General features: G+C 36.6%; 2 protein-coding genes and 1 long non-coding RNA gene across 3 annotated transcripts; all 3 read right to left on the bottom strand.

Moving 5' to 3' along the window:
- Nucleotides 1–147: 147 nt before the first annotated feature.
- LOC131325078 (uncharacterized) lies at nucleotides 148–15,963 on the bottom strand. The gene is made up of 4 exons (XR_009199596.1): nucleotides 15,803–15,963; nucleotides 3,986–4,051; nucleotides 2,801–2,925; nucleotides 148–283 (listed from the first exon to the last, which is right to left on the bottom strand). It is a non-coding gene; the product is annotated as an uncharacterized LOC131325078 (long non-coding RNA).
- LOC131325077 (putative F-box/FBD/LRR-repeat protein At1g66290) lies at nucleotides 9,837–14,398 on the bottom strand. The gene is made up of 2 exons (XM_058357135.1): nucleotides 14,325–14,398; nucleotides 9,837–11,782 (listed from the first exon to the last, which is right to left on the bottom strand). The coding sequence occupies exon 2, from the start codon at nucleotides 11,678–11,680 to the stop codon at nucleotides 10,187–10,189; it is 1,494 nt and encodes a 497-aa protein (XP_058213118.1). The 5' UTR covers nucleotides 11,681–11,782; nucleotides 14,325–14,398; the 3' UTR covers nucleotides 9,837–10,186.
- A 395-nt stretch (nucleotides 15,964–16,358) lies between the features above and the next one.
- Nucleotides 16,359–19,984, bottom strand: LOC131325075 (pentatricopeptide repeat-containing protein At4g22760-like). The gene is made up of 2 exons (XM_058357132.1): nucleotides 17,594–19,984; nucleotides 16,359–17,501 (listed from the first exon to the last, which is right to left on the bottom strand). The coding sequence occupies exon 1, from the start codon at nucleotides 19,383–19,385 to the stop codon at nucleotides 17,664–17,666; it is 1,722 nt and encodes a 573-aa protein (XP_058213115.1). The 5' UTR covers nucleotides 19,386–19,984; the 3' UTR covers nucleotides 16,359–17,501; nucleotides 17,594–17,663.
- Between the last annotated feature and the right edge of the window lie 3,690 nt (nucleotides 19,985–23,674).

A 23,674-nucleotide genomic window follows, 5' to 3' on the forward strand; every position in this document is an offset into this window, starting at 1 on the left:
CTTTTCATTCAAAACATGAATTTAGAGTATCTTAATATTCACGAACTCCAACACAGTTCTATTTTACTGTCATGTACCATCCAATATCAACAGTTCATCTATTGCTCTTCTAGATCAATGGAAAATGTTATTCATTGATAAATCCTCATTTCCAATCAATGCCTTCGATTGTCCCAACCATTTCTTTTCAACTAGTGCGATTGATCTGTTAGGAACTTCCAATCAACAATTTCCTCTACATCTGGATTATAGCTATATCTCTCTCTATCTGTCCCATAAAGTCCTGCGGCATGACATGCAAAGAATACTAGAACCCTAGACGTTATGTTTTGAAAGCAGAGAGAATCAAAACATACTTCAGAAATAGCATAATTTTTTTATGTCGGCAACAAAATTTAACAACTCCTCGAGGCCAGGGATAAGTCGAGTCACCCAATATAATACGGGTGGTGGGAGTGCTTGGTTGCTGGGCTTTCCTTTTTCTCAGCCAGTACAACTGTCAGCCCTTTTATTGGTTTTAACATTTGTAATGAGCTGGTTAGACAGACATTCGTGGTTCACCTATCTTGGACTAGGTCCACGACCCCAACAAATGTTCAACCACATTGAAACCGAAGGTAAAGTTGCATAACACATGCCCTACACTACAATATCTATGTATTTGCATGTACGTATATAACTATGGTTAAAAGTTCGAAAATTAAAATATAAAAAAAACCCTTGGAGCATCTCCAACATAAACTCTAATTTTGAGGATCAATTACCACTTTTCATTCAAAACATGAATTTGGAGTATTTTAATATTTACGAACTCCAACACAGTTCTATTTTACTGTCATGTATCATCCAATATCAACAGTTCATCTATTCCTCTTCTAGATCAATGGAAAATGTTATTCATTGATAAATCCTCATTTCCAAATATTTCATCCAACTATAATTAATATTGCAACTGTCTTAAACGCATAGTCCATATCTATTCAACGTCACCAATTTTTAAAGGATTTTTATGTGAGTATTAAAATTTACTATTAAAGTTGCACAGGCACACATTGTAATATATGTAAAATTAATAGATATGATGATGTGAGACGCACCTATTTGGATGGAAAGTGAAGGGTAGCTTTAATCTTTTCTTGTATAAATAAAAGGTTTTAATGAAAAAACCATAAACTCTGAATGGAACTAAATGGGGTGTTGGAAGGATGGACAAATAGAGCCACTGCAACCCCCCCAAACTTAAGAAAATCTCCCCTACTATAGTACTGAGAGTTGTAAATATTGAGTAATTGTTTTTCCCCAGGTATTGTTTTTGCTAAAATAGTACACACCCTCCTAATGAGTATTTTCAAAGCATTAAGTTGATGAAAAGTCACCAGCTAATTTAATGGCAGACACACCCACAGCACTCAAATAATGGACTGCAGCATTTGCCAGCAAAAAGCTTCAATATGCTCAGCTGAAGTAAATATAAGAAACTTCCTACAACAAGTCTCATATAAGTCCGTATTAGCATCACAAAACAACTATTACTCTAATTGGTTTTCCAGATATGTGCATCTTGGACCACAAGTCAACTTTATATCTCCTCTTCCGAATTAGACTTCAAGACGAGGGAAGTGGATTAGTAGAATACCCTTTAGACCTACAAATTTCTACAACTAGTGAGGGAATGGGAAATTGGGCAACTACAAATATATTGGAATTATTTCCCTATGCCTCCACAAACTTAAAAGATACCGGCATAGGTCAAAAATGAAGTTTTGGTGATGAAGTAACCATTCAATCTAACAGCCTATTGAAAAAGTACCATGAACATTTCTAACCACCACACACTTGTTCAGTATCATCTAGTCTTAGGTGGTAGAGTCAACGGCAAATTAAGGTGGTGGCAGTCCTAATTTCATGCTGACTTTTTGCTAAAGCCAGATTATTTGGTTTCTAGTTATAATTTAATTGCTTAATTGTTGACTTTCTGTTTTACACTTAATCCTTCTCTTCAAATATCTTGTACTAAGAAGTTGGTTTCATGACCATTGGAAAGGAAAAAGTCCAATTGCAGTAGACATGGAATAAATGGAAAAATGCAAAGCAATATATGAAAGACGGTTTATGTACATTAGCCTTTTTATTATTTTTCAAGATGCTAACATGTTTCTCATGCAGCCAATGATAGTGGACGAAAATTTCCATAGATTTTACTACCTAGCTTTAACGAAATGAGATGTCCCCAATCCAATCCCATTAACCACAATTTAGGCGGAAATTATCCCTTTGAATCCGATCGTTTATCTTCTTCCATGTCTATTGTAAATTTTTAAAACAATTTGCAAATTTTACCCTTAAACAGAAGTGCAAACAACCTCTGAAATGGTTAAATCATCAATTTGGAGAAGAGACTCCTAGATGTCACTAACATTGTAAAGGAAGTCATTATTTTGCCATACTCTGTGATGTAAATAAGAGATGATCCACATCCTTGTTTTCGTTGATAGTGCATCAAGTTTGGCTGGAAATACTTGGCTCCCATTATTCAAAGAACTGGTGTTATGCCTGGTCATGTGTATAGAACTATTTACATCAAACCCTTTCAAAGGGATGTCAGAATTCAGGGATATGCAAACACACGCAGAATTCAAAACCATTAACCATTTCACTAGATTCTGTTTCGGGAATACCAAAACAATCGGAGAAGCAAACAAGGCAGAATAAAGAAGTAGAAACATATAATGCTATGAAGGATGATAGAATTTTAAAAAATAATTTAAAGAAGAAGAGGATATTCGATCAGAGTCCTTACCCAGTTAAAGCAGCCAAAGACTATTACAGATGAGTTTGGAGAGGAATTTGTTTTCCCAGAGAGGAATGATGAGTCATCCCTTCAAATGAAACTTTACAAGAGTTACCACGTCATCATAGGTAGACCTACAACTAACCAATCACAGTCTCAGAATGGGACTCTTCTTCTTCTTTTCTTCTTCTACTATTAAATTTACTTGAAAAACACTGCATTCAAAGGAAAAGGAAGATGTGTCATTTTGATGCAAATAGAGATGTACTCTTCGTTATTTTTAAAGTAGTAGTAGATGCGTATGTACTATACCAAAATTTACGTAACAAGAAGGAAAAGGGTCATGGTTTATATTTATGCTTAGACTCACTCTTTCGTGCGGATAAAGTAGGAATTTGGAGAATTGAATAGTAAGAAAAAGCAGTCCTCTAAAACTTCATCCATCCTCTATCTGTAGGATGAAATTGATCCTCTCAAATAGAGGGTTTCAGACAATGAGTTGGAGCTTGGAGAACATTTTTACTATTAAATAGGGTTCACTCTCCTCTGCCTCTTTATTCCTTTCAAATTACTTCTCATCTCTCTCTCCCTATCCGTCTCTTGTGACCACCCTCTGTCATTCGCCATTTCTTCATCGTAAAATTATGACCCCACTAGACAGATGGATCCGCCGCTGCTTGAGTCATGGTAGCTGATCCAGAAATTGTTATAAGGTGGGTAGTGATTCAAGAATTAAGAACAAATTACAAGGATACAATGGCGGAACCAAGGGGTGGTAGGAAATTTTAGGTATTAACACTAACCCTATGCAAAATTTCAGAGTCCGCCGCAGAAATTAAGCTTAAATTGCGAATTATACAAGATAAATAACAAACATCCATCTACCACCTATTTCTAATAAATCTCCAAAATTAAACCTTTCATACAACAAATAAAGGTTAATGGAATATAAAGATACACTTGTGTTGAAATTGTTTCAAAGAGCCTCACTATCAATACTATCAAATATGGGAGTTTTAGATTAAGTAACCAGTGAATCATTCATAAATGGCAGAACCAAGAAGGGAACGAAATTTGACAATATTTACCCTATCCGAGAGCATTTTTTGGTATTTACAAAAGAAGTAACATTAGTAGCCCCTGCACAATCCTGATAGTTTGACCTTAGTCCCTCCAAAATCTAAATAATATTACCTTCAACCTTAGTCCCTTGAACCTTTAAACCGTTGTACCCCCTTCACAAAATTTCTGGGTTTGCCACTGCAAGCAAAGACATAAAAAAATTACGCTTAAATTGTGAATTATAGAAGAAGAATAACATACATCTATCTAGCATCATTTCTACTAAATTTACAAAATGAAACCTCCTAGACCACAACCAAAGATAACCGATTACGTACTCACTATTGTGTTTGAAATCCTTCGTTTCCTAATAGCCTTCTTATCAATGATATAAAAAAACACAATTTTTAGATTACAAAAAGCTGTCAAACACACCATGTTCAGATTATGTACCCAGTAAATCACTCTTGCAATCAATGACTCTTATGTATTTTCTCACCCAAAGCCAAATTTTGACAATCAAAACCCATTGAACACACAGATTGCAAAGAACACAGACTTAGTAAACCCCAATTTCAGTAACTAAAAGAGAAATGGATAAATTCATGAAAACTTTCAGGAACAATATTTCAACAATAATGTGTTATTGCTCCCACAAAACAAGTAAATTTTGAGAGTGGAGATGCAGCCCTATTGGGCTAAATTGAAACAAGTTTCAATCTTTTTTTCCTAGAAAAAGCAGACGACAGAGAATGAATAGGGAGAAAGAAGAAGATAACCCGGACTCATCAGAGAAATAATCAGGAAAAACCCTTGAAGAGAAAAAAAGATAGTTCGCGGACCATGGTCATCGCCACCTTTGCCAGGAAAATTTTCACCGATCGGAAACCATGAGACTTCCACACAGAGAGAGAGAGAGAGAGAGAGAGAGAGAGAGAGAGAATAGGATCTGAAGCGTGAAAACTACTACGTGAGTGAGAGACAGAGAGAGATGTTTGTTTGTTGAGATAGACTTTTTCGCGTCCGTGAACAAGGTGATTATGGACCGACGGAATCTCAGCCGTCGATTCGTGCAATCAATAGATTTTCAATTATGTTCAATTACAATTAATTTTTTCTCAAAAAAGTTATATTAAAATTTGAACCGTTCATTTAGACGGTAGCGATTTATTTCCGTAAACTTTCTTTACTTTAGGAAACTTCTGAAAATAAGTTTTTCTCTTGTTTGTTCGTAAAGTGTTGGCATCTCCAACAATCTCTTAAACCAATCTCCAAAATGAAAAAATGGATGTGACATATTGGAAGAAGATCTTATAAGTTATGGAAATTAATTTTCGCGCTTTACTTTTAATGTGAAGTTAGTAAACAAAATAGAGCATCATCAATAAAAAGTGGAGTGCGAAAATCAAAATCCTAATTTATTTCCACTTTTTGAACTTTATGAGAGAATTTATGAGGGATCCATCGTACTTTTTAGACATTTTATCTCCAAGATGGGAGAGTAGGATCTCTATATTTGGATATCCAAATATCTAAAAAGTACGATGTGTTCCCTTGTAGATTTTCTCATGAAAAGCAAACAGTAAGAATAAATTATAAAATCTTTCTCTAATATGCACATCTATTCTCCATTTTAGAGTTTTAAAGATGGATTGGAGATGCTCTAAGGAAACCGATCAGCAAAAATCGACCATGCGTACTGAAGACACGAGTGGCCCACTCCGGACCCGCAAGATTGATCTCAGTCGTTCAATATTTTAAAAATAAAAATCAAATGGATTTATATGTGTAGTCGATCGAATCTTTCTTTTTTTTTTAAATCGGAATAAATTAGAAGATTGGATAAAAGATTAGATCAAGTACCTACACATATCGAATTGAGCTGACTTTTCAAAGGGCCAACTCGGTTTTTTATGTGAGACCCGAAGTGGACCCCGCGTACCGTTCGTGCTTACGAACGGTTGATGTCTATGGTCGATTTCCGTAGCAACGTTGTTGTTTGCAAAACTTGGGTTTACGGTGTGTGTTGTGCACGTGTTACAAAGCTCACCCTGGGTTTCATTATTTGATCTGAAACGTTCATCTTGTTTTTCTTCTCACTCAATATGTGATCCACATAAAAATTCAATTTGATTGGACATCAGTAATTATTTAATCGGTGATGACTTAAATTACAGTTCAATAAAAACAAAAACAAAAAATAGAACTGTTTCATTTCTACTGGTTCTTTTCAAAGAAAAATGCATTTTAAAAACATAGTTACCGATGTTTGATCGTTTTAAATTTTCACGAGGACCATGTTCTCAACTAGACAAACAAAATAACGGTTCAGATCAAATAATAGAACCTTAGGTGGGTGCCGTTACGCGTGCACGGCACGTTTGCCGTTCATTTGTGAACAACACATCCCAAACCCCCAAAACTCATTTTGGAGAGAAATTTTGAATTTTTTCATCTTTTTATAAATATCTAGTTAGCTTTATTTGAAAACTAAAAAATGAAGAATTTATTTACCAAATTCAGTAAAGAAGAAAAATATTTCAAAAATATCAAAAGTCAAAATTGGCTAGTTTTCTTACACCCCCAAAAAAGTTAACTGATGCTTTCATTTTTACTGAACTTCTTCCAAAAAATTACTACTTTGTTTACTTTTCAAGTTTGTCTACAGACTAGATGTACAAAAAACGTTAAAGGGTAAAAAAATTTAAAAAAAAGTTCACTAAAAATAAAAGAAATATACGAAACCTCATATTTTTTTTCATCTCGAAACTTGCGAACAGCTTGAATTCAACCACTTAAAGCTTAGGTCGACTAAATTCATTTTTCTTTACTATAAATGAGCCAAATTCAAGTGTGCCCTAGCTCACAAACACAATCATATATTAAATGTGTTTTTCTCATATAATCCATACTAATGTACATACATTATACTCGTTAATCAAATTTTATAGTAGACCAATATTGATTCTTGGTTCAGAGTAGAAGGGGTTCGAACGTCGCGGTCCGTTCCACTCCTCACAAGCAAGGAACAAAAAGGCATGTCGACAAATATAGGGAGCAAATTGCTATTGTTTCGAACGACGGAAAAGGAGAGACGACCGTATTAGAAGTATGAGAATGGCTACTTTGGGATAGAGATAAGATTGTATCCGTCCACACTACACATGAATATGAATCGAATCCAAATTCTCTAATGAACTAGTGCCTTGTATGAATACTAGTGAAGGGTATCGTGCGTGATCCGTGGCCTAGTACATAATACTCGTATGTAAAAGTCGCAGTGTGAAATGTAAGATGAATTCTGAGTAAATTGCGTATCCCTCCATGCTTTTTTGTTACAATTACCCAAAAAATTGGCAAAGTGGATAATATCAAACATTGATTTCTTAATTTCAGAAAGGATATGTTATTATAGACTAGGAGTAATATCAACGAAGGATGGGGCTCTAAGCTCTGAAAACCATGCAAAGTCCTAATCTGTGTGCTTGAAGCACTTTCAATAGCATTAGGAGGGTGATAACGGATATAAACCATAGTGAACTCACTTTGATCATCAGCCCGATAATGGCTATGGCATCCTCGTGGTAGCTGCTAGCTTCCCAATTAAAGTGATGAATTCTATAGTCTATAGGTGTTGGGAAACCAAAACCCAAAATCCAGTAATGGCACATACGTACAAATTGAACAATAACAAAAATGCAAAAACTCTACGAGGCAAAATTAGGGTTTTACCTGAACTCCTGCGACACAATCGCTAGTGGTTGACTTGTTTCTTGTTGTGTTACGTATTCAACTCATCAAAACCTTGAGGCCTTCTATCGTATTCCCTGCATGTTTAGAACACGAATTGAACTCCTTCGCGATCTTTTGCTCTCTATCAGTCTCTCTCTATTTCATGAATGTAGAAAAACGTCTTTGACCTAAAGAGCGGAAACATGTATATATAAGGTTATGATAGAGACCTAGAAAGTAATAAATTTGGGCTCATAGTGCAAATAAGAAACCCTAATCCACCAGAATTCTATTTCTTATTTTACCAATTATAATTCGCCCCATTACAAAATTAAAATTGCACTCCATTCTTATCTCAATTATATTACGAGTTTCATGATATTAAATACTTAAATAATATCTTCTCACATTAAGATTACGTATACCCATTGATTAAATTAAATTACCGACAATTGTATTTAATCAACATATATTTCTTCAAACTGTCCACTTAACTTATTCGATATATCATATACAAAATATCCAAATGCAGGGTTTGACATGCAACCTCGTTCACGCAGGTGATTAACTTGTGCACCACAACTTTTTGGTTTTATTTTTATACAATTTTATTTTTTGCATTTGTTAGTTTTATGCCAAACTTTTATGTGATATGGGTTCGTAACATTTGTCTCGACGAGAGGAATCGAAAAAGTAAAATTTTTTGACTTTTAAAAAAGTATTTTGGAAAATATCTAAGAAAAAGTCCAAAAATTGACTTTTTGAGCTTTTCTTAAGATATATTTCCTAAAATACTTGTGTAGAAGTCATAATTTTTTACTTTTTCGATTCCTCTCGTCGAGAGAAACCCATATCACATAAAAGTTTTGCGTAAACTAACAAACGCAAAAAAAAAAAAAATGAATAAGAATAAAACCAAAAAATTATACGGCATAAGTTAATCATTAGCATAAACACCCCGACCCTCCCTACTGGGTTGTGGATATTCTGTTAACAATTTATAGATATCATATATATAATGTTGTGACCCAACTTACAGAGACTATTGACCCTATGGAGAATCTCACACTCTAATAAATCAAAGTCAACAATATTAAATATATATATATATATATATATATATATATATTATCTTTGGATTAAGAGAGTATAAACATTCATAATAACCATGAAATTTTAATTGCCTTATAACGTCAGTATAAAAACAATTATCTCAATGCGGTCTTGTTTACTAGCACAATAAGTTGAAACTTGACCGTCCCATGTAGTCAAGACAGACCTATCAATGGTGTGTCCAGTTCCATCTAAGACCGTAAACTATATCTTTATTTTACAAGAATCGATGAATTGATCTTCCGTGTGTAAGCTAAACTCTACACACCGGATCATCTACTTTGTAAAATAAAAGACACACATACATAACAAACAATAATATTATGCTAACATTACCCTTAAAAGATTCCTAAAAGATAAATATATAATAATTTAATATTAATCCTTAATCCGCTACATAAAAATATGACTTTTAGTATAAATTTTTAACCATAGGAGCACCACTTCATCAAGATTCAAAGAGTTTAGCATCTTCCATCAACCCAGTCTTCAATCAACCTACACTACCTAGTTATGGTAAGGTAATAGGGCCTTCATTCTTTATATAAAGAGAAAAACTTCGCCTTAAAGATGGTCTCCGTAAAACTAAGTTTTCAGTGCTCGATGTCACACGTCCAAAAATATTTTGAACAATTCGGATTTTAAAAGAACTTGATTTTATAAGAACTCTTTCGGGGAAAGAGTTCTTTTAAAATCTAGACCATTGATTGCCGAGACAGACGGGTGAGATCAAGGAAAGAGCAAGCTAGTGTACGTGATTCACCATATCTTTTCCATTACCTGCATAAATCCTCCACAAATCCATGACCAAAGTCCAAACACAGCTTAAACGTGAATCAAGGAAAGAGCAAGCTAGTGTGATTCACCTTATGAAATTTTCAGAGAGGGTTGCCGTGGTAATCAGGGCCAAAAAATGTAAAAAATGAGCTAATGCCAAATCAGACTCCACAATAAATTAAGAACACTAATTTCCGACGCCAAACTGAACCTAAATGAAGCAGCTAAACGAACCTTATTTCCTGTGACAGTTCCATGATTCAGACACAATTAATTTTATACTCAAGGGACTTCACAAAAGACATCATGCCAATTATATTACAGTAGTTACCAACAAAAATAATAATAATTATTATTTCTGTATCAAATCATTACTTAATTCAAAATGAAAGTTGAAGCATCGTCTCTCTTCTATCATTTCACGAAACACAGATAGAAGAAATCATGTTCTACCTTTACTTTTGATAACCAAGCAAGAAATATCTTATTCTACCCGACTACTAATCATGATACAAACACAATTTTTTTCTTCTCTCTTTTCTTTAAGCATAATTTATTCTGCTGCGATCCTGCTCGATCACTTTCATTTTCCTCAATCTTGAACAACGCCTCAAAGTGTTCAAAAGCTGAGCTCCATTCCAACTCACCACTTTAATTTAAAATAAATCCCCTGGTGTTCTCCAAGAGAAGGAAATAAATCTGATGAAGTTTTCAAGTGAAGAGGTGTCTCTCAACTTTATTCTTCAGTTCAAAGCGCCCAATCTCCACATTTTTCAAATGATGTCGCCAGCATTTGCTATCACTAGAACTGCAGCAGCAAGGATCATCTTCTCTCTCCATCAGCATCTCACACAGTTTCTCTATCAATGTTTTGTTTAACTTAATTGATAGTATAGACAGCTTCCTAGGATGACAACTCCAGAACAAGCTATCCACAAGAGATTCATAACACAACCTTAAATCAGAAAATACTCTCAGCTTCAAATGCTCTATTACAGGTACCTGATCAATGAGAGGCATTCTTTTCAAGTCTACCTTCTTCAACCTCTTCTTTTCAGGCCAGTCAAACACATTAAATCCCAAAGTTACCGACTGATTAAAACTCATGATAAACTCTCTCAACCAAATGAACGACGAAAGACCAGTTATACCTCCAAGAAAATTATCAATGGGCTCCCATTTCTGGGGAGAAGTGGTAGTAGTAATAGATAAGGAGGGCATTATATCGTACTTAACTGAAAGTAGATTTGGAGCATCAATCTTTGCCTCCACCAACTTCAGACAATACCTCAGAACAAAGCTCTTGAGAATATGACTTGATATGTTGATCCTTCTAATCTCATGACAAAACCTCAGTTCTAACTTCTCGAGCAAAGGAAATCTAGCGATAAGATCATGGAAAAATCTGTCCGTGATGCCCAATCCCATAAGCATAAGATCTTTAAGATGTGGAGATGAATCAATGTTGAACATCCAAGGGAGGCCATTGGTAACAACATAGTTGAAAGATTGAAGATTTGGTGCCGCCCTGATCTCTACTTCCTCAATATTCTTGACATGAACTGTCTTCAGATTATGAAGATTAGCCACCTGCAACTTTTTCAATCCGCGACAGTCAAGAAGACGCAATTCCTTAATTAAAGGGCATCTAGAGAATATGTCTTGAATCTCCTCTTCATTGATACAGACTTTCTTGAGATCAAGCATTTGCAAGGGGTAACACTTGATGATTCCATTACAAAGGTGCTTCTTTAATAAAGACCCAAGGAAAGCGGAATCTGATAAATGGAGTTCTAGCTCTTCAATGTGTTTTTGAACCAGAATTTCAATCCACTTGTCAATAATAGAAGCCCATTTTGGATAGACACTGGTTATATGAAGCCTGAATTTGTTGATTGATGTCCTCTCCTTGTGATATCTTAGCATGGTTTTGTCCACATAGTGCAAGAACTTCTCTCTCGTTTCTTGAATCTTTGGATCATCTTTCCCTTTTAAATCTGCATCCGAACAATTAGAAAGGGATTCTTTCATGAAGTAGCTTTCGACAAAGTCCAAGTTGGGATACGTAGACCATGCTCGTAGCCATGTCTTGGACAAAACACTAGTTCTAGCTGCTTCCTTTGTGAAGAGGCAAGATAGTATTTGATGGAAGGATTCTTCTGGCAACTGCGATGTCCAATCAATGCCTTCAATTGTCCCATCCATTTCTTTTCAACTAATGCGATTGATCTATTAGGAACTTCCAATCAACAATTTCCTCTACTTCTGGATCGTAGCTATATCTCTGTCTATCTGTCCCATAAGGTCCTGCGGCATGACATGCAAACAATATTAGAACCCTAGACGTTATGTTTTGAAAACAGAGAGAATCAAAACATACTTCAGAAATAGCATAATTTTTATGTCGGCAACAAAATATAACAACTCCTCGAGGCCAGGGATCACCCAATATAATATGGGTGGTGGGAGTGCTTGGTTGCTGGGCTTTCCTTTTTCTCAGCCAGTACGGCTGTCAGCCCTTTTATTGGTCTTAACATTTGTAATGAGCTGGTTAGACAGACATTCGTGGTTCACCTTTCTTGGACTAGGTCCACGACCCCAACAAATGTTCAACCACATTGAAACCGAAGGTAAAGTTACATAACACATGCCCTACACTACAATATCTATGTATCTGCATGTACATATATAACTATGGTTACAAGTTTGAAAATTTAAAAAAAAAAAAAAAAAAAACACATGGAGCATCTCCAACATATACTCTAATTTTGAGGATCAATTACCACTTTTCATTCAAAACATGAATTTAGAGTATGTTAATATTCATGAACTCCAACACAGTTCTATTTTACTGTCATGTACCATCCAATATCAACAGTTCATCTACTGCTCTTCAAGATCAATGGAAAATGTTATTCAATGATAAATCCTCATTTCCAAATATTTCATCCAACTATAATTAATATTGCTACTGTCTTAAACGTATAGTCCATATCTATTCAACGTCACCAATTTTTTAAGGATTTTTATGTGAGTATTAAAATTTACTATTAAAGTTGCACGGACACACATTGTAATATATGTAAAATTAATAGATATGATGATGTGATAATTGCATTTCAGACGCACCTATTTGGATGGAAAGTGAAGGGTAGCTTTAATATTTTCTTGTATATATGAAAGGTTTTAATGAAAAAAGCATATACTCTGAATGGACCTAAATGGGGGGGGGTTGGAAGGATGGACAAATAGAGCCACTGCAACCACCAAACTTAAGAAAATCTCCCCTATTATAGTACTGAGAGTTGTAAATATTGAGTAATTGTTTTTCCCCAGGTATTGTTTTTGCTAAAATAGTACGCACCCTCCTAAAGAGTATTTTCAAAGCATTAAGTTGATGAAAAGTCAACAGCTAATTTAATGGCAGAGACACCCACAACACTCAAATAATGGACGGCAGCATTTGCCAGGAAAGAGCATCAATATGCTCAGCTGAAGTAAATATAAGAAACTTCCTACAACAAGTCTCGTATAAATCCGTATTAGCATCAGAAAACAACCATTGCTCTAATTGGTTTTCTAGATATGTGAATCTCGGACCACAGGTCAACTTTATATCTCCTCTTCCGAATTAGACTTCAAGAAGAGGGAAGTGGATTAGTAGAATACCCTTTAGACCTACAAATTTCTACAACTAGTGAGGGAATGGGAAATGGGGCAACTACAAATATATTGGAATTATTTCCCAACGCCTCCACAAACTTAAAAGATACCGGCATAGGTCAAAAGGAAGTTTTGGTGATGAAGTAACCATTCAATCTAATAGCCTATTGAAAAAGTACCATGAACATTTCTAACCACCACACACTTGTTCAGTATCATCTAGTCTTAGGTGGTAGAGTCAAATGCAAATTAAGTTGGTGGCAGTCCTAATTTCATGCTGACTTTTTGCTAAAGCCAGATTCTTATTTTTCAATCCAGATTCTTTGGTTTCTAGTTATAATTTAATTGCTTAATTGTTGACATGCTGTTTTACACGTAATCCTTCTCTTCAAATATCTTGTACTAAGAAGTTGGTTTCATGACCATTGTGGAGGAAAAAGTGCAATTGCAGTAGACATGGAATAAATGGAAAAATGCAAAGCAATACATGAAGTGCGGTTTATGTACATTAGCCTTTTTATTATTTTTCAAGATGCTAACATGTTTCTCATGCAGCCAATGATAGTGGGCGAAAATTTCCATAGCTTTTACTTCCAAGCTTTACCGAAATGAGATGTCCCCAATCCGATCCCATTAACAACAATTTAGGCGGAAATTATCCCTTTGAATCCAATCGTTTATCTTCTTCCATGTCTATTGTAAATTTGCAAAACAATTTGCAAATTTTACCCTTAAACAGAAGTGCAAACCACCTCTGAAACGGTTAAATCATCAATTTGGAGAAGAGACTCCTAGATGTCACTACCATTGTAAAGGAAGCCATTATTTTGCCATACTCTTTGATGTAAATAAGAGATGATCCACATCCTTGTTTTCGTTGATAGTGCATCAAGTTTGGCTGGAAATACTTGGCTTCCATTATTCAAAGAACTGGTGTTATGCCTGGTCATGTGTATAGAACTATTTATATCAAACCCTTTCAAAGGGATGTCAGAATTCAGGGATATGCAAACACACGCAGAATTCAAAACCATTAACCATTTCACTAGATTCTGTTTCGGGAATAACAAAAATATCGGAGAAGCAAACAAGGCAGAATAAAGAAGTAGAAACATATAATGCTACGAAGGATGATAGAATTTTAAAAAATAATATAAAGAAGAGGATATTCGATCAGAGTCCTCACCCAGTTAAAGCAGCCAAAGACTATTGCAGATGAGTTTGGAGAGGAGTTTGTTTTCCCTAAGAGGAATGATGAGTTTGGAGAGGAGTCCTCTGCCTCTTTATTCCCTTCAAATTACTTCTCATCTCTCTCTCCCTATCCGTCTCTTGTGACCACCCTCTGTCATTCGCCATTTCTTCATTGTAAAATTTTGACCCCACTAGACAGATGGATCCGCCCCTGCTTGTGTCATGGTAACTGATCCAGAAATTTTTATAAGGTGGGTAGTGATTCAAGAATTAAGAACAAATTACAAGGATACAATGGCGGAACCAAGGGGTGGTAGGAAATTTTAGGTATTAACACTAACCCTATGCAAACTTTCAGAGTCCGCCGCAGCAAGGGTAGTCATTCAGAAATTAAAGCTTAAATTGCGAATTATACAAGATAAATAACAAACATCCATCTACCACCTATTTCTAATAAATCTCCAAAATTAAACCTTTCATACAACAAATAAAGGTTAATGGAATATAAAGATACTCTTGTGTTGAAATTGTTTGAAAGAGACTCAGTATCAATACTATCAAATATGGGAGTTTTAGATTAAGTAACCAGTGAATCATTCATAAATGGCAGAACCAAGGGTGGCACGAAATTTGACAATATTTACCCTAATCCAAAGCATTTTTTGTTATTTACAAAAGAAGTAACATTAGTAGCCCCTGCACAATCCTGATAGTTTGACCTTAGTCCCTCCAAAATCTAAATAATATTACCATCAACCTTAGTCCCTCCAAAATCTAAATAATATTACCTTCAACCTTAGTCCCTCCAAAATCTAAATAAATATTACCTTCAACCTTAGTCCCTTGAACCTTTCAACCGTTGTACCCCCATCACGAAATTTCTGGGTTTGCCACTGCAAGCAAAGACATAAAAAAATTACGCTTAAATTGTGGATTATAGAAGAAGAATAACATACATCTATCTAGCATCATTTCTTCTAAATTTACAAAATGAAACCTCCTAGACCATAACCAAAGATAATTGATTACGTACTCACTATTGTGTTTGAAATCCTTCGTTTCCTAATAGCCTTCTTATCAATGATATAAAAAAACACAATTTTTAGATTACAAAAAGCTATCAAACACACCATGTTTAGATTATGTACCCAGTAAATCACTCTTGCAATCAATGACTCTTATGTATTTTCTCACCCAAAGCCAAATTTTGACAATCAAAACCCATTGAACACACAGATTGCAAAGAACACAGACTTAGTAAACCCCAATTTCAGTAACTAAAAGAGAAATGGATAAATTCATGAAAACTTTCAGGAACAATATTTCAACAATAATGTGTTATTACTCCCACAAAACAAGTAGATTTTGAGAGTGGAGATGCAGCCCTATTGGGCTAAATTGCAACAAGTTTCAATCTTTTTTTCCTAGAAAAGTAGACGACAGAGAATGAATAGAGAGAAAGAAGAAGATAACCTGGACTCATCAGAGGAATAATCAGGAAAAACCCTTGAAGAGAAATAAAGATAGATCTCGGACCATGGTCATCGCCACCTTTGCCAGGAAAATTTTCACCGATCGGCGACCATGAGACTTCCACAGAGAGAGAGAGAGAGAGAGAGAGAGAGAGAGAGAGAGAGAGAGAGAGAGAGAGAGAGAATAGGATATGAAGCGTGAAAACTAGTATTAGGTAAGAGACAGAGAGAGATGTTTGTTTGTTGAGATAATCACAGCCAATTGCTCAATCTCTTTATTCCAGGCCAGACCACCAATACCCAGTGACCTCGTTTTGTTTTTCCCCCGAATATTGCCTTCTTGGGCCAAAGTCCTAGCTCCAACACTGCTATGATTGCTAAACAAGTTCTAAAACCACGATCTTGATAAGAATAATAGCGAAAAACAATTGAGCAAGAAAGATCAAACTTCATAAACGACAGTGCAACAGACTAGGTCAAGCATTACAAATTACTCATTACAACCCATTACAAGATCCATACTGCAACAAAAATACATTAAACATCACAAGATACAATAAACAAACAACACATTGCAATCCATACTGCAACAAAATATATTAAGCATTACAAGATACATTATCCAAACGACACATTGAAATCCATTCTGCAACAATCTGACAATAACTTACTACATAGCACATAAAACGTCAAATAAAATGTGACACACTGAAACTGAATCGATAGCTAAATTAGAGAAGGGAATTGAGCAGACTGATTCATGGGGAATAGCCGTCCTGAAAGGAAAAGCTGGAGCTCAACGGTGTGACATTTTCCTCGCAATAGTTGATACGGACCTTCCTGATCGAAGCTTCAGATAAAGGGAACTTGCCAATTTCAAACTCCTCAAACTTTCTTTCAATGTGATCATATGAATAAACAGGTATAGCTGACTTATTAATCTTTACACGAGTCAATAACATCTCACCTGTGGGGAGGTTCCCAAAAAACTATATCTGTGGACAGGAAAATCATACAGAACATCGATTACCCCTCCTTAATCCATTCATATGACCGCGACTGTCCTTTATACTCCAACTCCAACACCCAGAGCGGTAATTTCCAATCAACCACCCCACTTGCCACTGCAAAACGGCCTCTAAATTGCACCAATGAACAATCCCCTCTTATGAAAGACAACCAAAATGAATGTTTGCAGGAGGCCCATGGTGGGTGTTCAATCTCTTGAAAGCTCTCATCTTGGCTGTTGAAAACGACGAATCCAGTTCCCCCGTCCTGCCAGAAACAGATAGCTCCATCAATGGACGCGCTGCTTCTGTTGGAGTCCGAGTATTTGATGGGCGGAGCCTGAAACACACTCAGCCCTCTCCAGGACGTGTCAATGCCCAAAGTGTGAATCTCGCACTCTGTATAGCGAACATCCCTCTTGAAGACCATAGGAAACAAGCATAATTTAACCAACTTGTATTCCTTAGAAGTAGAAGAAAAAACAAAAGAATCGGTATAGAATTTGGCATTTTCATGCACAAGATCAGAGGAAGGAAGCTCCTGTTAAGCAAAAACCCTCCACACATCCTTCTGGAAATAATCCCCAACATTTTCCTCCCCCTGGAATATCCTGCCACAAATTCAAAATCCAATGGGATATATGAAAGTATAAGTGCTTTCATCCAACCAATGAATCAGATATGATTTACAGGCTTATAGGCTTTGTCACCTTGGATTTGACTCAACTCTGCTCCAAAATTCCATGACACCAAACCCAGCCAAAGTGGTCAGGTGAAAATAGAACTATAGCAATGCGACAGTGTCCCCATCCAACCAATGAACACTTGTAATTTACGCCCACCTTTTGATTTGACTCAACTCTGTTCCATCCAACTACAACCAGGAATCTTTTTCTGCAAACCCTCTCTCAAACTCTTGGCATCATCCCACCTCCCAACCGAGGCGTATATACTGGAAAGCAGAGACCGATAACCACTTACATCAGGCTCTAACTCAAAGCAATGCTTAGCTGCAATCTCCCCTATCTTAAGATTACTATGCACGCTGCAAGCAAGAAGCAAAGCTCCCCAAACCCCAGCATGTGGTTGCATTGGCATGCTTTTTATCAACTCATATGCTTCCTCCAATCGCCCTGCCCGCCCTAACATATCGACCATAATTCCATAATGGTCCGCCGAGAGCACAAGTTCATAATGCTTCTGCATCAAGTTAAAGCATTTATAGCCTTCTTCAACCAAAACAAAATGGTTATAGGCGGTTAATATCCCAGTGACGGTAATTAAATTTGGAAAAATTCGGGCCTCCATCATTTGTTCAAATAACGTGATGGCATCCTTTGCCCTACCGTTTAATCCACATCCCAGAATCATTGCAGAATAGGAAACCAAATCCTTCTTCTGCAAGAGTTGAAACAGCTTGTATGCCTTATCAATGCTTCCGCACTTTGCATACAAGTCTATCAAGGCAGTAGCCAAATGGTCATCAATTTGAATTCCGAGTTGCTTCATATACGACTCAATCCAAGACCCGGATGTCATATCTCCCAATTGAGAACAAGCGGATAGAACACTAGCAAATGTCATTTTATCCGGCTGAATATTTACATTGGGCTGAATCATCTTGTTGAATAGCTGAAGGGCCTCCTTTGATCGGCTATTTTGAGCATAGCAAGCTATCATGGCATTGTACAACAGTAGATCTTTCTCACCCATATGGTCAAAGAGATCCTTAGCAGATTCAACATCACCACATTTCGAGTACCCACTAATCATTGTAATCAACGAAACGTTATTTCTTCTAGGCATTGCTTCAAAGAAACTCCGTGCCAATTCTACCTTCCCACTATTCAAATATCCACTAATCATCGCATTCCAAGAAGCTACATTTCTCTCTGGCATCTGGCGAAACAAAGCGCACGCTTGCTCCATATCCCCTTCTCTCCCATATCCCGAAACCATCGAATTCCAAGAAATAACATCCTTCTCCGGCATCTCATCAAACATGCTACGCGCCACGGCCAAATTCCCTGACTTCATATACCCAGATAGTATCGAATTCCAAGAAACCACATTTTTCTCAAGCATTTCATCGAACACCTTCCGCGCAATCTCCACACACCCTACCTTTGAGTAGAAATCAACAAGAGCTGTTTGCACATAAACAACCTTACAAAACCCATGTTTATGAACTTGAGCATGAATTGAAACCCCGCCAATCTTATACCCAATCCTACCACATGCCTTCAAAGAAGAAGACAAGGAAAAAGTGTTTGGACACAAACCCAATCTATGCATCTCTACATACATATTAAAAGCCTCTCTAAACTGATTGTGCAGGGAAAGGAACCTAATGGTACAAGACCATGAAAAAACATTTGGGTCTTGCATATGGGAGAGAATTAAACGGAGATATTGAGTTGTGGGTTGAGAGTAACTGAGTTGGGGTACGAGAAGTTGACGGATGAGTAAGGGTTGGAGATGGTTAAGACCGCTGGTGAGAATGAGAGCATAGATTTGGTTTGCTTGGTTGAGAGTTAATGGGTTATTCAACAAGGCTCCTAGCTTTGAAACCACCATTTGGGAACGAGGCTACATTAATGGAGAACCTTTTCTTCACCATAACATTTCAGTTTCACGGGTAGAGACGTTGCATACCCATACGCGATTATCGTTGTACAAGCAAAAGAGGCCGTTGATGACTTCGGTAGCACCATTGTATTTATTATTATCTGATGATTCGTGTACAGTAAAGGGGTCGAGCAATAGGGATTTATTACCGTGGCACGGGAGGGCTTGGAGGAAGCAGCCTAACAAGGAAAAGTCGACGCCGCGGTCGCCATACGTCTCGATGAAGAGGCGGGTGGCGCCGGATCGGGAACGAGCGAGGCGGCGGTGCGCCTCGGAAAACGACGGATCGGAGATGGCGGACCGCCAGTGCTTCGACACGGTCTTGAATCGCGTCAGGGACTTGGCCGGGAGCCTTGTGAGCACTTTCAGAATCACCAAGTCGTGAGGGAGGATCGAAACTCCTCCAACAGCACCGCCGCTTCCGTCATTCTTTCAACTCTTTGTAGGAGTAATTTTCCAACACCATAAACAACCCACTTCGCCCTATCTTTCTCCTCTCACTAGCAATCAGGGGTGATACGGTCCGGTTTCGACCGGTTTGGATGTATTTTTCGGTCGAAACCGATTATTCAGTTTGAGATTTGTAGAAATTGGAACCAATAAATCGGTTCAGTTTCGACCCGTTTAACCAGTTTCGATCTGATTTATCCGGTTTTCATTCATAAGTCATATTTTGGGCCCAACACATCAAAAAATTCACAATTCAACCCACAAAAATATCAACCAAAAATTCATAATTCAACCCTTTTTTTGGGCCCAATAAAAAAGAATCAATTTTGAACCCAATAAATAACCCATAAAAACATAATTAAGCGCATAAAAACAGAAAGTCTACACACACATATAATCTGTGCACAGATTTCATTGTGGGGCCCACCACGGATCCCACACAAATCATCCAAGTCGTTCATTAATGTAAAACATTTTTTAAAGGGTCCCCGTAAAAAATAAGCTCAATCCAATACCTATAGGTGCTCGATCCAATCATATAACTTTTTATTATTCGAAAATCTGAATGAAAAGTTAGATGGTTGGATGAAGCACCTATAGGTCAAGATTGAGCTTATTTTTTACGGGGACTCTTGAAAAAATGTTTTACATTTAATGAACAGCTCAGATGATTTGTGTGGAACCCGTGGTGGGCCCCACAACGAAATCTGTGCACAAATTGCTGTGTGTGTAGCAGGACTGATATATATATGATTGATTTTATATAATAAATATATTTATTAAACTAATATACACCACAAAATATCAACAAAAAACCTATAATTCAACCCCTCCCTTATGTTTATATATATATATATACGGAACGGTTCAATGGACACCCTAAAAAAACACCCAAAAAAACACCCATAATCTCATTCTCATAGTTCCCGATCAAATTTTTATGATCCGAACCGTTCAATGTGTGCAGAATGTGATTTTAAGGGTGCCCGCGAGAAATTAGCAAAAAAAATAACCGGGAAAGGTTTGATTTAAGCAGTTTTTATTTGAACCGTTCAATAAAAAACCGTTCGAAACTGTTCGGATCAAGCCCTTTCCTGTCATTTTTTTTGCTGATTTCTTGCGAGTACCCTTAAAATCACGTTCTGATCACATTGAGCGGCTCGGATCATCAAAATTTGATCGGGAGCTATGGGGTGTTTTTTTAGGTGTTTTTTTAGGTGTCCCCGGAACCGTCCCGATATATATATATATATATATATATATAACCGGTCCGGTTTCGACCGGTTTTTAAAACACATAAACCGGATCGAAATTATTTTTTCGGTTTATAAAATTTTTTAAACTGGAACCAGATCGATATTATTCAACCTGTTTAAAAAATTCAATCCGGTCCAATTTTTCCAATTTCGAGCGATTTTCTGATCTGGCTAACGGCCCTACTAGCAATCAACCAAGGCGCCCCATCCAGCCCTCTTTTCATCTCGTCTTCGTCCGCTCCCTTTGGAACTTATGGAAAAAGAAAAGAAAAGAAAAGAGGAGGGAAAGATTATTTTCTTCTCTCTTTTGCTTCCAACCAAATACTGCTTTGTTTGGTTTTTAGGAAAAATGATGAAAAGTGAGAAAAAATTGGGGGAACATAGGAGAGAAATTTTACTATTCACCCTATTTAAATTCTTGTATTTTCTCTCATTTTTCTCCCCAATCCAAACAATTGGAAGGAAAACTTTTTCATTTTTTTCCCTCACTTTCCTTAAATTCCAAAATAGAAAGGAAAATATTTTAATTTTCTTTTCCCTTCCTTGAGTTCCAAACAGAACCTTCCTGTGCGCACTTGGTCCAATGTTGCAGACTATTCCTGTTTCAAGTGATTTGGTTGGTTCTGTTCGTAGGTGAATTTTTCTATGATGCCCCCACAATGTTATTGGGGTATGGATGTACTCATAAATATGAACCGTTAGATTGAAAATAGATAAATCTCAGCCATTAGATCAGAACCACTCAAAAAAATAAAGTGGTTTTATGAGTTTTTCGCAAATCACACTTACCATAATGTATGGCTATATTTACCACAATATATGATCAAACTTACCACAATGTATGACTATATTTACCACTATGTATGGCTACAATTTATACTCTAACAGTTGAGAGAAAATGAGACATGATGCCCCAAAATCGGATTGGGGCATCATAGCCGGATCTTTCTTCGTGGGTTCTCCCTCCGTCCCAATTTAAATACTCCATATGGAAGACCGTGTAACTTTGTCCTCAAAAATAATATACTTTCGAAATTAATTTTTAACTTTGTTTTGTAACAACTTCATTAATCTTGAAAAATGAATTTGTCCACAAAATTGTTGCAACTTCTTCGTAATACTAGTACCATTAAGAGCATCTCCAATTCACCCTTTATTCCTCCAATTCTTCCTCTATTTTAGATGATAAAAATTGATACTCCATATATAGAGTATGGGAAAAAGAAGTGGAGGATCCTTCGTAATTAGCACAATCCTGAATTGGTCGTCAAGCTTGTGGCAAATTGAATTATGTAATCAATAACAGAGGACTCAAGAAACTGCACTTTATCAGAACGTCAAGTATTGCACCTCACAATGATTCCGTGAGTTCTATCATACCTTAGGGGCGACTACACATGGAATCCAGATGGTTGAAGCGAATCCGTTGAATTTAAAAAATGCATTCATTTTTTTTTACGTGTAAATTATATTTTTCTTAGTATTATCGGCATTGAGTTACTCCTGTCTTTCCTTTAAATTTTCAGCATTGTCTTTGAATGGAAATAGATTATCCAGGAAAGTCTATTTTCTTCCCAAAATATCTTTCCTCTGCTGTTCAATCGAGCCCATCGAATTAGAGAGCGATTATAAATCGGACTACCGCAAAAAAAAAAAAAGCACATGAGAACAAACCCTTAGAAAAACCATCATCATTGTAGAATTCTCTATACTAGTCCAGTATGAACAATCTTGTAGAATTCTCTACACTAGTAATTGGGACCGTTCACATCTTCATTGCTTTAGAGAGTTTTGGAAATTTCTAGAATATTCTACAAGATTGTACATGCTGGACTAGTGTAGAGAATTCTAAAATATCATGAAGTTGTGAAAAATACGAAATATTTTTTGTAAGAAGATTCTAGAAAGAGATTGCTGGTCATTTGATGAAAATATTCCAAACCATTCATTAATCAGGTGTACGACTATAAAAAGAAAGAATCTGCTCAGTTGTGGGTGTAGATCTGTGTATTCTATCTATTGTACAAGTGGCTGTCGAACAAATTTTCTTTTTATCAGACAAAATGCCTTCCAAGCGCTGTCGAATAACTTGATATTGACTTCTTTAAGCTAGTCGAACCTCAAAAACCTAGCCCATTGTGTGTGTTCAACACGCCCTTGATAAGCTAGTTCACCTCAAGGAGAAATTTTTGGGTGCCGGGTGGGTATATTCCACGTCGTATCCACTCGGCACATTCGAGCTGTCCAATACTTTTAGATAGCTCGGATTGAAACCCTCTCTCTTTTCTCACCTCAACACTTTCTCTCTTCAAATCCAAGCTGTCCAAAAATGTAATGGACAGCTCGGATGCACCGAGCGGACACCACGTAGTACTCGCTCGGCACTGAAAATTTTTCCCACCTCAAGGAATGTTGCTATGACCCTCTTACATGGCTACGTGAGCAATATAGTGAATATCGGGGCTACAAATCCTCGATCAACGTTCTCCAACACTTGCTATGAACTGCTATAAACTAGGATGACGAAGGAGT

The sequence above is a fragment of the Rhododendron vialii genome, chromosome 5a (genome assembly GCF_030253575.1).
Source record: "Rhododendron vialii isolate Sample 1 chromosome 5a, ASM3025357v1".
Taxonomy (NCBI): Eukaryota; Viridiplantae; Streptophyta; class Magnoliopsida; order Ericales; family Ericaceae; genus Rhododendron; species Rhododendron vialii.